Below are 12,737 nucleotides of genomic sequence, written 5' to 3'. Positions count from 1 at the left end.
TTATTTTTAGAGACTTCAGTTGATTCCATTCAGACATCCTTATTGTTCTAATTTTCTGTTCTTAATATATAATACCTACTAGTTATTGAGGTGGCTTTTAGAGGACTCAGGAAAATCAACATTGTACTGATTATCGTATTTTCGTCAGTTTTAATTGTAGTAAAGTTTCTGCTGCTGTCCTATTCCTCATTTTTGGTTAGGCAATACATGACAGTGCTAAAGCCAAAATAGTACTCAACGTGATTCTGTTTCTACCTAAGCTTGGTGGAGGGGATAAATCTAGTGTTCATCTCAAGTGGCAGTGCAGCAGCCCAAATTATATAATTTAAAACATGTACGTGGATTATGTTTGGATTTTTTTCGGTTGATACATCTGCCATATGCAGCCGATTACTCCTTTTCAAATTAAATTTACATTTCTAGCCCTTTTATGTATTTTCAAGGGAAAAAAAAGTCTAGAAGAAAGTTTTTGTTAAAATAATTTGCATTCAAATTATCTCATATTTTTGTGCACCACTTTGTTTCATGTATCCTCATTATTTTATTAGGCTAGGGAGGCCCTCTCTGCACCTCTGAGAAACCCTATTCTCATCCGTAATGCATCTCAACCTTTCATCTTAAGGGTCCCATCCTCTCCTCGCTTTACATAAATGACCTTTGTGGCAGCTTAGTTGGCACGGTACACCGCAGTCTGCCATTCGTTTGGCATACGGTGATGAATCATGTCAGCGATGCATCATCTGGGTTCTGGTCCGTCTACGACTGTAGTAATTACTCAAGTCCTCTTCAATCGATGCTGTAGTTAGCCAATCTCAGGAAGAAGGAGTAGGTTTTCCCTCTTGAGTTGTTCTGGGTTTTTGGCCCGCATGACTTGCAAATTGCCGTCAATACTAATTTTTTTCTTGCGTTATGTAATATGTGAATGACCCTGTCCTGAATTAACGAAAAAACCAACTCTATGAGTACTGTGCTTTTAATTGAAAAAGCTTTCAAGAATATGAAACTTTTAATAAGGTTGTTCGAAAAAAGAATGATCTGTTTTAGATGATCTCATGGAGCATCCCAGCTGTATTCAAATTTGTACTCAGAGTTGGCTAGCGATATAATCAGTTTTTATACATCGTCCCTCATAGTTATACTCATTTTACCACTATATTTGGACTACATTTGCTCTTAAATAAGCTGTCTAAAAGAAGAACAAGTGGCCAAAACGATTGCAGCATTCCAAGCCCAAAAAATAGGTTATTATTTCTTGTTACAAAGGTTAAGTTGTTCAAGAAACTGGACAGTTTCTTGAACCTTTTTAATGCTAACGAAACTGGACAGTTTCTTGAACTGTCCAGTTTCGTTAGCATTAAAAAGGTTTCTTGAAAGTTCATGAATTTTGTGAAACTTCACGTTCGTTCATCAACTGTTGTATGACGTGAAGAAAGGCAGATGGGAGCTGTTTTAAAATTTGTGATGGTCTAAACGCAGAGAAAGGAACGGCAAAACACCTCGTTTGTTACTTTTCTCGAGATATACTGTAGGATACACTGTGTAGTACATTACTGTGAAATAAACTATAGCATAGACATGCAGTATTCCTGTGTTTTTTGTTTTTTTTTATATTATGCTTTACTGCAATATGACTGCCCGAAATCAAGAACTTACCAATATCAGACAAGGCTCACGTTTCTAGAATGCTTCGGTGGTTCCACTGTATAACTGGTTTTGTTCTTTTGTTATAGAGTTTCAGGCGCATCAGCGATTTAGGCCGTATTGCGCCGAATATATTATGCCCGTAAATTGCGCGTGTGTGTGTGCTATGGTCTGTTTGCTGGAAGAAAAAACCATACTACCCTCACATGAGACCGACTAACTCGGCCGCGGTGTGAAAAAAGCCCATAAAAAGTCCTCACGTCATCGACGAAATTCGACTTCAGGTCATTTCACTCGGTGTGGAGAGGACTGCGATTCTACCAACTGTGCAACCGCGAGGGCTCCATGCACAGTACTGTATTTATTTTGTGAACACTTAATGCATACATCAGTAGATGGCGCCATAATACGGACCGTCCTACTTTCAAGTGCAGCGCGCAGAGTTGAACATTATGCTATTTGCGGAAGGCCGTTAAGGAGGGTAGTTGATCAACTACTTGTTGCTTGTCAACTACGTTACTGCTGGGGAAGCAAATATCAGGGTTTACCGACCTGTTTTATAACGCACCCACTGATGAAAAAGTGAGTTCAAAGGATCTCAAACACGCTGTTTTGAAGCTGTTCCAGTGTGTTTTTATTATTATTTTTTTCGTTAAACAGATGATTTAATTATGGATGAAATACAAGCGGTTATCAGACGACCAGCCTCTGTTTTCCATTAATGCATAGCTTAAGTCGCATGTCATTAAGCAACCCCAAATTACAAATCCTGTAGTCATCATTACATACAGCTGATACTCAGTTTTCTGGTCTTTCGTCCAGAAAAATATGCAAACAAACCAGAAGGCACACGCAGTTTGCTGACCTAATACTCACGGGTAGATGAAGTAATTCTCAAGTGGCCCTGATATGATTTTTTTTTTTTTTTTTTTTTTTTGTACAGGTTAACTGGAAGAATCTTTGCCGATAACCATTACTTCTTACCCTAAGTGAATGAAAAAACGAGATTCCATATCACTAGACAGCAAAGTACCCTCCATCGGAATTACACTCTGATTGAAATTGAATTTCAATCAGAGATCAGGGGCATTACAGATAAAAAGGTAATTTGCCAAACCACTGAGTGATGCATTATATTTATCCTTTTCCTGTGTCCGAAATTTGGTTATCGCCTGATATGCTATAAAACAAACACATGTCCCATGGAATACTGGACCTTGAGATGGTTGAATCAGATCTGTGGCCTCCCACTTACCATCTCAAGATCAAAATTTCTTGCAAACCTCGATCTGCATCCCTGGAGTCATATGGTAACAGTATAAAATATCTTGACGTTCTCAAAACTTATCATGGGAAAGTTGGATATCCGCCAATATCAAAAGTCATCGAGGGACCCAAAATAAACAGTAGACATTCGTTGAATAGTTACTTGTCACTTCGTCTCATTTCTTCAAACACCTCGCTGTTATAAAAGGAATGTTCCCAGCTAATACATTAGCATCAGTCAATGAAAAGGAGGCCGATCTCTTTATGTATGCAGAGGATAAGAAATATAGAAGAGAAATTCAGGAAAACATATATAAATATGTTTCGGATTCAAAAGCCATTGAATGAGTTGAAACTCTCCCATCTTTAATGAACGTTTGAACAAATTAACTGATAGATTTAGAGGAAATTTGTGAATACAATTGTTGTGTATATAATGAGGTTCTATAGTACAAGCACAATTTGTAAGTAAATGTAAATTTAAATGATCTGTACCAACCAATGTATTGTAATTTTACCGCTACTGTATTTGTTTATTTACCTTTATTTTAATTTTAAATTTCACTGTAATTCTATTGTAATAATAGAATGTAAGCCCAACTAGCAACCTACTGTTTAGGGACAAAAACCATTTGGTTAAATAAACTGAATAAAAGATTTATTTAAAATATAATATTGTTTGCTGTTTCACTCCTATAAAAATATGTTCTAATAACGTAAATAACTTACGCTATTTACCCTTGTTACACATTCTAGAGGAAACCGCATAAGCTATTTACCCTAGCCAAGAATTTCAAACGTTTGTCAACTAATACGAGGCATATGAGATTTAATTGTGTTGTTCGTTTTATTTCAGAAAGCAGTGGAGAAGATGGCGTGCCATAAAAATGGCCTGGGATCTCTGGCATCGTGCATAATGAGCACCCATGGAAGGTCGCGTGTGGTAGCACTAGAGGTGAGTGTCAGTATTGAAGTGTTGTGTATCCGATGATAAGATAACCTGTAGAAAACGGCAGAATTATGCCGAATAAACACAGGGTAAATACTGATATATCTGGATTGCAGAATTCTAATTCTGAACTAAAGCAGGGGTGATAAAAGTTCTATCTCTATGCGACAATACACTGGTGTTCAAAGAAAGTGCATCACCTAGGAATTTCACATTTCCAACCCTTTTTCGCGATGGTATATTACATTTAGTGACTAGCATCACAAATAGAAATATAAACAAAAGATATTTATTAATAGTCAAGGCAAAGCTAAGTAACATTTGACAGGTGCTCTCAAAATATTCCAAAATGAGCATTTGCAACCTTTATACAAACGTTTTGGTAAACACGACAATTATAGCTGATATCAGAAGCCCTCAATTTGCTTCAGTTTCATTTTAAATGGAAAACAAAATGAAAAGCTCACCAGGTGCAAACTAATATTTAGTTGAACCGCCTCTGGCCCTGATGACAGCAGCACACCGTCGACATATAACTGTCGAACCTCTAATGCAGAAATGAAGCTAAAGTAACAACAGAAGTGCCTATTTATGCTTTTCGCCCGATGACAAGGAGCAGAGTCGTCTTGAAAGATGCAGTTACTTGGCAGGTTGAAATGGTCTCCAATGGTTCGCAGCAATTTGCCTTCCAATATAGCCAGGTATCCAATGGCATTTACGGAACCTTTTATAAACTGCAGGTGACCTACTCCGCGATACGAAATGCACCCCCATATCATTTGGCTGGTAGAGAATTTCACTGTAAACACCATTACAGCCTGGATGGTATTCTTCACCACGTCTATCGTGAATCGTTTGTCTCCCGTCAGAGCCATGCAGGTTGAATTTCTTTTCATCCGAGAAAATAACTGATTTCCACTGCTCGGGGGTCCATTTCACATGCTCCTTATACCAAATTAATCGGGCCCTTTTCATTTTTTGAGTGAGGAGGGGCTTCTTCTTAGGACGACGGGCTACAAGTCCATTTTTGAAGAGGCGTGTTCTGTGTTCTGACCGTTACTGCACTTGCTGCCACTCCTGTATGTTCTTCTCGTTCTCTTTTCAGCTCAGACGAAGAAGCTTTACGGTTTTTAAGGCATAAGCGCTTCAAAACACGGTCCTGTTTTGGCGTAGAGGCTCGTTTGCGTCTGGTTCCTTTTTTCCTATCAGCAGAATCAGTATTCTTGAGTTTGTAAAGAAATCTACTCACTGTCGACTGATTACAAGTCGACACTCTATAAGCAATATTGCGGGAAGAACATCCTTCCTCACGTAAAGCAACAATAGCAGCCTTTCTTCGTGGCGTCAACTGCACGTAATCGCCATCCTGACACAAGCAAGGAATGACTGCAACTCTTGCAGAGCGTCCTTATATAGCCAAAAGTAACAGCTGATGCAATATTACGTCATCACCTACGCCCTTCAATATTATCTGATGCAATCTGTAAGAAATATTGCCTTTACTTACGTTATTCGGACGGCAATTAGTTTTAAGGGGTGATGCACTTTCCTTGAACACCGGTGTATATTCTTGAAGGGACAGATAGACACAGTCATAAAAAGCGCATACGATTGAATATTTTTCCCTTATTCTTATTTTAAAAGGGTTGGCTCTATGAAGATTGAATAGAATAGCTGCAATACCGAAAGCAGCGTGAGTGAATCCGCAAGTTGCAGCAGAACATAAATGACCTACCCAGTGTCAACCGTTGTCCTTTGATATCGGCTGCCTAAAATAGTTTACAGTGCGTTTACCGATTAGTGAACAGTTTTAAACTTCTTCCTCACCTTTGGGATATATTTGAGTTAACATTTTTACCATGACACAATCACAGAGCTTGGAAATTGGTGAAATAATGAACTTGCATGGAGTGTGATCTGCCTTTAATTTATTTAAGAATTACAGATTATTCTCGGACGTTTCATGGTACTTCCTGTACCACTTGTATGTGAGACTGATAGTGTCATAAGATGGCATTGCAGGATTGGTTTGGTTTGGTTTATTTGGATTTTTTGGCGCACTAGCAACTACGGCTATGGTGCGCCAAGACTAGGTAATATTTAAAAATTTTTTTTTTTTTTTAAATTCTCGGTGACCTAATTAGTAAGGCCACCATGTCCATATATATAATAACAATGATATAAAAAATAAATCAGTAAAAACGTAACAATAACATAAATTAAATACAATTAAAAACTTTTATTAATTTAAAATAGCTAAAAACAGCCGACACGTTGTCATTGTCAGATAAAATCTGACTGAGTGTATACGGCTCAGTCAGATGATTAAAAGCGGTAAGACGGATATTGTTAAAATCTGAACAGTCAATTAAAAGGTGTCTAATCGTTAAAACTGTGCCACAGGACACACACATAGGAGGGTCACCAGCCCTCAGCAAAAACGAGTGAGTTAAATGACTGTGTCCTATGCGGGTCCGGGCAAGAACAAGTTCCTCCTTACGATTCCTGCGCAGACTAGACTGCCACGGTTCAATTACAGGCTTTATACGATATAATTTATTTCCAGTCTGTTTATTCCACGATTCCTGCCATTGGGAATGAACCTTTTGATGTACTATTTGCCTGTAGTCTGTATAGGGGACTAACAGGCAACGGTTATTATTGGGAATTGCTGATTTGGCTGCGGCGTCAGCCAAATCATTTCCCCTAATCCCAATGTGGCTGGGAATCCAGCAGAAGCGGATGTCATATTCGCGTTCATGGAGAACGTGAATCTTCTGCTGAATACTAGACAGAACTGGATGAGGATTATATCTCACAGATATTAAAGCCTGTAACACGCTGAGAGAATCAGAATATAAAATGAACCGTTGGTATTGGCATTTACTAATGTGATCCAAGGCTAACTCAATTGCGTGCAGCTCTGCAGTAAATATGCTGCATTCAGAGGGAATCTGCTCCGATGTAGTGCTGTCTGGAAAGACAGCAGCAGATCCCACATATAATTCCGACTTCGAACCGTCTGTGTAGACTGGCGCGAAGTCGGAATATGCAGCTCGGTGTGCTGAATAAAGCTGCAGGTAGACCGAAGATGGAGTGTCCGACTTTCCCCAATTTCTAAGGGACAAGTCACACGCCGGGACACGAGCATGCCATGGTGGAAAGGGTTGCTTTGGTGTTTGGGCAACCTTGTCTACCTTCATATCAAGTTCTTTGAGTAGCCCTTGGAGACGAATACCAAAAGGACGATTGGCAGTCTTACGGGTGTTGTACAAATTTTCCCATCGTGGCTCAAAAACGAATGGCCACGTAGGATGGTCTGGCAGGGATTTCAGTTTTAAGGCGTACTTTAGAGACAACTGCTTACGACGAAGCGATAACGGTGGTTCGTTTGCTTCGACGTATAAGCTCTGGACAGGAGATGTTCGAAATGCTCCAGTAGCGATACGTAGAGCCTGATGATGGACAGGGTCCAGCCATCGAAGGGCACTGTCTCTGGCTGAAGTATATACTTGGGACCCATAATCTAATTTGGATCGCACAAGTGCACGATACAGCCGTAGTAGGGTGCATCTGTCTGCTCCCCAAGATGTAGAGGAGAGCGAGCGGAGAATATTAAGCCCACGCGTGCACTTTGTGCGGAGTTGGCGAATGTGATCCAAAAAGGTCAATTTTTTATCGAATATGAGTCCCAAGAATTTTATGTTCGCTGCTACTGGAATGGCATTTTGTCCGAGCCTTAATTCAGGTTCAGGATGAAGATTACGCTTGCGACAAAAGTGTACGCAAACGGTCTTCTCCGGCGAGAACCTGAAGCCATTAGCAAGTGCCCAGGAATTCAGACTATCAATGGCTTTCTGCAGTTGTCTTTCAATAACCCTCATGTTGCACGACTGGCAAAAAATGCTAAAGTCATCAACATAGAGGGCACTGTTTACAGTTGGAGGAAGTTGTTCTGTGATGGAATTTATTTTGATGGCAAAAAGCGTGACACTTAATACTGATCCTTGTGGTACTCCCTCCTCTTGGCTAAAGGAGCGAGAGAGTGAGGATCCCACACGAACTTGGAACGATCGATTGGCTAAAAAGTTTTTAATAAACAAAGGGAGATGCCCTCTAAGGCCTAGGCTATGTAAGTCTTTTAAAATGCCAAATCTCCAAGTTGTGTCATACGCTTTTTCCATGTCAAAGAACACCGACACCAAGTGTTCCCGTTTTAGGAAAGCATCCCGGATGGATGCTTCCATTCTAATAAGATGGTCCAAAGTGGACCGGTTCCTTCGGAAGCCGCACTGGATGCTGGAGAGAAGGTCATTCGATTCTAAATACCATATTAAACGAGAATTGACCATTCTCTCCAGGATTTTGCACAGACAGCTAGTCAGAGCAATAGGACGATAGTTGGTGGTGACTTTTGGATCCTTTCCTGGCTTGGGAAAGGCAAGAATGATTGCCTTTCGCCAGGAGTCCGGAAACTGCCCTTCAGTAAAGATTCTGTTATACAGAAGGAGCAGACAATCCATAGATTTTGGTGAAAGATGTCTAATCATTTCATAATGGATGCCATCTGGTCCAACGGCACTTGCTTTGGAAAGAGCGAGGGCTCTTTTTAGTTCCAGAATAGTGAAATCCCCGTTGTAGGGATAGATGCTCTTACATTTAAAGTTAAGTGCCTGTTTTTCGGTTTTGTATTTCAGGACCAGGAACTCTGGGGAATACGAAGATGTTGAAGAGATGTTAGAGAATGTTTCCCCAAGAGCATTGGCTATTGCAGTTGGATCTGCAATAGCGCATCCATTATAATCTAGGATTGAATAAGGGTGGGATGTATATTTCCCCTTCATTTTCCGGATTTTATCCCAGACTACCTTAGAGTTGGTAGACTGGTTAATAGATGACGTAAAACGGATCCATGATTCCTTTTGACTCTGACGACGAATGTAGCGTGCTTTGGCTCGTGCACGTTTGAAGGCTATAAGGTTGTTCGTGGTAGGATATCGGCGAAATATCCCCCACGCTTTGTTTTGAGCCTTTTTTGCTGTTGTGCAATGTGAATTCCACCAAGGTTTGGGAAATGGTGGAAACCGGGCTGATGTTTTTGGGACAGCGTTAGCAGCTGCGTGGACGATGATTTCTGTGATGTACCTTACTGCGTCATTGATCGGCTCTTGACTGACTGTGCTAAGATCGAAATTTGCCTGTTGTTGGAAGGCAGTCCAGTCAGCCTGATCAATCTTCCACCGTGGTAACCTAAAAGGAAGACATGGTCTCCCACTGTATAACAAGGTTATCACAGGGAAGTGATCGCTTCCGTATGGATTCTCCTCCACTTCCCAAGTGAGTGAAGGGAGTAGAGAGGGGGAGCAGATAGAGAGATCAATGGCAGAAAAGGTACGGGTAGGCATGTGGAAGAAGGTGTTTGTTCCAGTATTTAGAAGGGTAAGGTCATTGTCATTGAGCATACGCTCTATGACTCGTCCCCTTCCGTTGATGTTGGCACTACCCCACAGGGTGTTATGTCCATTCATATCCCCGAGAAGTAAGAAAGGGGGAGGCAACTGCGTTAGAAGATCATCAAGGTCTGCCTGGGAGATGTCGGTCCCAGGTGGCAAATAGATAGAGCACACAGTTAATAAAAATCCCACCGTAAGGCGAATTGCAACAGCCTCTATGCTAGTTGTAATTAGTAAGGGCTGCACTGGGGTCTGGTTACCCACAAGGATAGCCACTCCCCCATGTACAGAGCCATCCGCAATTCTGTCCTTACGATAAATTGTGGTGTTATGCATCGTGGGATCATCATTTGCCTTTAGATATGTCTCCTGCAAGCAAAAGCAAACTGGCTCGTGTTTGTGCAGGAGGGCCTTGATGTCATCAATATTTCGCCGGAATCCACGACAATTCCATTGTAGGAATTTACCCATTATTTTGGCTTGGTGGGTCCATCAGGCGGCTTCCGAGGTGCTGAGGGCTTACTTTTATCAGTCTTGGATTTATCTTTTTTGGGGAAGAATGGACGCTGTCCCGTGTCCATTTCCTCCTCCGCAAAGAGTTCCAAGACTGACTCTTCGGTTACCTCCTTCTGCTCTACATCCATCTTTTCTTGGGTACTAGGGGGGACTTCCCCTTTCTTATTCTTTTCTTTCATAATTACCTTTGGAACTTGTGGAGCATTAGGAGGTACCGATATAGGAGTGGCAGCTGATTGGTCCTTTTGTGCAGGTTTTTGAGAGCTTAAGAGATACCGCGCGATGGGAGTGAAAGACTCCTTTGGAGGAATGGTCATGTCCGTCTGAGTTTCGACGGAACATCTCCCTGCTACCTTCTGGGCGTAGGTAGGTTTGTTGATATTCAGGGGTTTGACCGATTTCCTTGCCTCCTGGTATGATATATTTAGCTCTGCCTTCAGCCGTTGAATTTCTTTTTCTTCTTTCCACCTCTGGCATGCTCGTGAATAGGCCGGGTGTTCGCCTTCACAGTTAATACAGGTGGGTTTTGCGGCTGAACATGCTGTTGTTTCGTGGTCCTTTGCACCGCATCGAGCGCATGCAAGGACTCCACGGCAGGCCATTTGAGAATGTCCATACTTCTGGCATTTGAAACACCGTAAAGGGTTCGGAATGTATGGACGCACTGAACAGTTGATGTATCCAGCTTTAATCTCATCAGGAGGTTTAGGAGTGTTAAAAGTCAGGATAACGCTCCTGGTTTTAACAATTTTTCCATCCCTTCGCGCAGTGATTCTCTTGACGGCAATGACTCCCTGTGGTTTTAATTCGGAGCAGATTTCCTCCTCGTATACGTCGAGAAGGTCCCACTCCGAAATGACACCTCTAGATGAATTGAGTGTTCTGTGTGGTGTCACTGTTATAGGGATTCCTCCGATTGATGTTGTTCGGAGTAGGTGTTCTGATTGCCTGTCATTTTTAGTTTCAATTAAGAGGTCTCCAGAACGGAGCCTCTTAACTGACTTGGGTGAACCTGCTAACCCATCCAACCCTTTTTGGATAAAGAAGGGTGACATTTTTCCAATCGGTTTTTCACTTGTTGAGTGCATGATTAAGAACCTTGGGACTGGCCCTGATGGTAGTTCGGTTCGCTGCCTCTTATTAGCAATAATGCTATCTGGATCTTTCTCAATAGTTTCAGATAGGGACCGGGTTGGGGCCCCTGAAGAAGGTAGTTTATCAGGATTCATGTAGTTTATTAAATTGTTCAGTGCCCGGGCTCCCCACCCACCACGGAGCCCAAAGGGACGCCCACTACCCGGCATGCAATAAATGCGCTCGGGAGTGGGACGCCAGGGCTACCCAGACACTATACCCGCACCGCCGCCAGCCTGAATCCTGTCCCTCGGACCATGAGGGTAGGGGCGTGGCATTGACACGGTTGACCCTCGCAGGCGAGCCTACTAGCCGATTGATCCTAGCCGGGCCTTCCAGGACCACCCGTCTTGTCGAAGCAGGGGCCAAAGTGGTGTATTGAAGCTGGGCCCCTCAACCACCAGGATCCCCCTTTCCGAATTTCCACGGGTCGCAGCGCACGGCAAACACGCCGGATTCCATTGATGTAAGCCCGGAACCTAGGCTGTGGGCGTTGGATCCCAGTGATGCTAGTCTGGAAGTCCAGCAGCGTCACTGGGAGGTCCCCTCACCACGTACAGGTGCCCACGTCGAGGGGGCATTGCAGGAGTTCACTGAAGAAGTTGCACGGGAAGTACCACGAAACGTCCGAGAATAAACTGTAATTCTTTAAGAAATTATAGCCAGATTACAATCCACGCAGGTTTAAGTGCTCATTATTTCGCCAATTTATAGTTCTTCATATACTTTCGCTTCATGCCGCTAAAAGAATATTTAAAATCACAGAGCTTACTGTAAAGCAGGGTTGCTCAAACTTTCATCTCCATCGGGTATGCCACAAATTCTTGAGGGGGACAGGCGGACAACCACACAAACATCAAAGTGAATATTTTTAAAAACGCAAGAAGCGTACATTAAAGAATAAAGGATTATTAACAATCTGCATACATATCCATTAATAAACTATTGTATCAACACGTTAATTTTTATACATGTTGCCAAAGTAAGAACCGATATCTCGCCTCTTGTCGCAAATTGTCTTAACACGTTTAGGAACGGGTTATCTCGACTGACTTCTGAAATACATCAGCGACCATCGCTTTCAGAACCCTGTTCTAAAGTATTAAACGTTAAAATATTCTGCAATCATCCAGTGATAACGCCGGATGATTTCAGTCTATTTTAATTGACTGTTATTATTTTAAATAAGTTTTTTTTCAGCGTACTTAAGGCGATCTTATCTTTTCTTGTAGCTCCTGACTCTAGTGTGCGATGTCCCAAAATACGGTTATTACAGAGTGCTCGAAGCCATTTCATCCATTCGCCTGATATTTGGTGAATCAGTGCGATTCAAATTTCTAGTATCTCTCCTAAACACGGACGGAAAGACACCAGTAGGATTTGAGGTGGGATATTACTCTACTATTTAAATTGAGTAATTGTTGCTCAACGTAGAACAAACTTTGCTATTGCAAAGTTTGTTCTACGTTGAGCAATAAATTGATAGAACCCCCATGGTCTGTTCCAGCAGCCTGTCTGCATTACCTAGAGAACTTCATGTCGGACTGTACAATAACTCCTAGGTGAGTTTTTATCCATTATTTAGATTGTGGTACCACAATTAGTATGTAATGCCAGGATTACTACTACTGCCTTGCATTTATCAATGTCAAACCTTAACTGCTGTTTTTCATCCTATCTGCCCAGTTTATCTAACTTTCTTGAAGTAGCATATCCTGATTAATATATCAACCACCCTGCCTACCTTTGCATCATTCTGTTTGCTGAAAACCCTGGTT

General features: G+C 41.8%; 1 protein-coding gene across 1 annotated transcript in view; it reads left to right on the top strand.

The window, feature by feature from the left end:
* LOC150079152 (uncharacterized) overlaps positions 1-12,737 on the top strand; it is a 61,644-nt gene that overhangs the window by 31,926 nt on the left and 16,981 nt on the right. The window contains exons 6-7 of the mRNA XM_090382580.1: positions 3,764-3,862; positions 12,192-12,344. Coding sequence (XP_090238706.1) covers positions 3,764-3,862; positions 12,192-12,344 — 252 coding nt within the window. The remainder of the gene's footprint in view (positions 1-3,763; positions 3,863-12,191; positions 12,345-12,737) is intronic.

The sequence above is a fragment of the Mastigoproctus giganteus genome, chromosome 10 (assembly GCF_048544385.1).
Source record: "Mastigoproctus giganteus isolate SK-2022 chromosome 10, ASM4854438v1, whole genome shotgun sequence".
NCBI classification, from domain to species: Eukaryota; Metazoa; Arthropoda; class Arachnida; order Uropygi; family Thelyphonidae; genus Mastigoproctus; species Mastigoproctus giganteus.
Note: the sequence above shows the minus strand (reverse complement) of the source record. Positions and strands in the feature narration are given on the sequence as shown.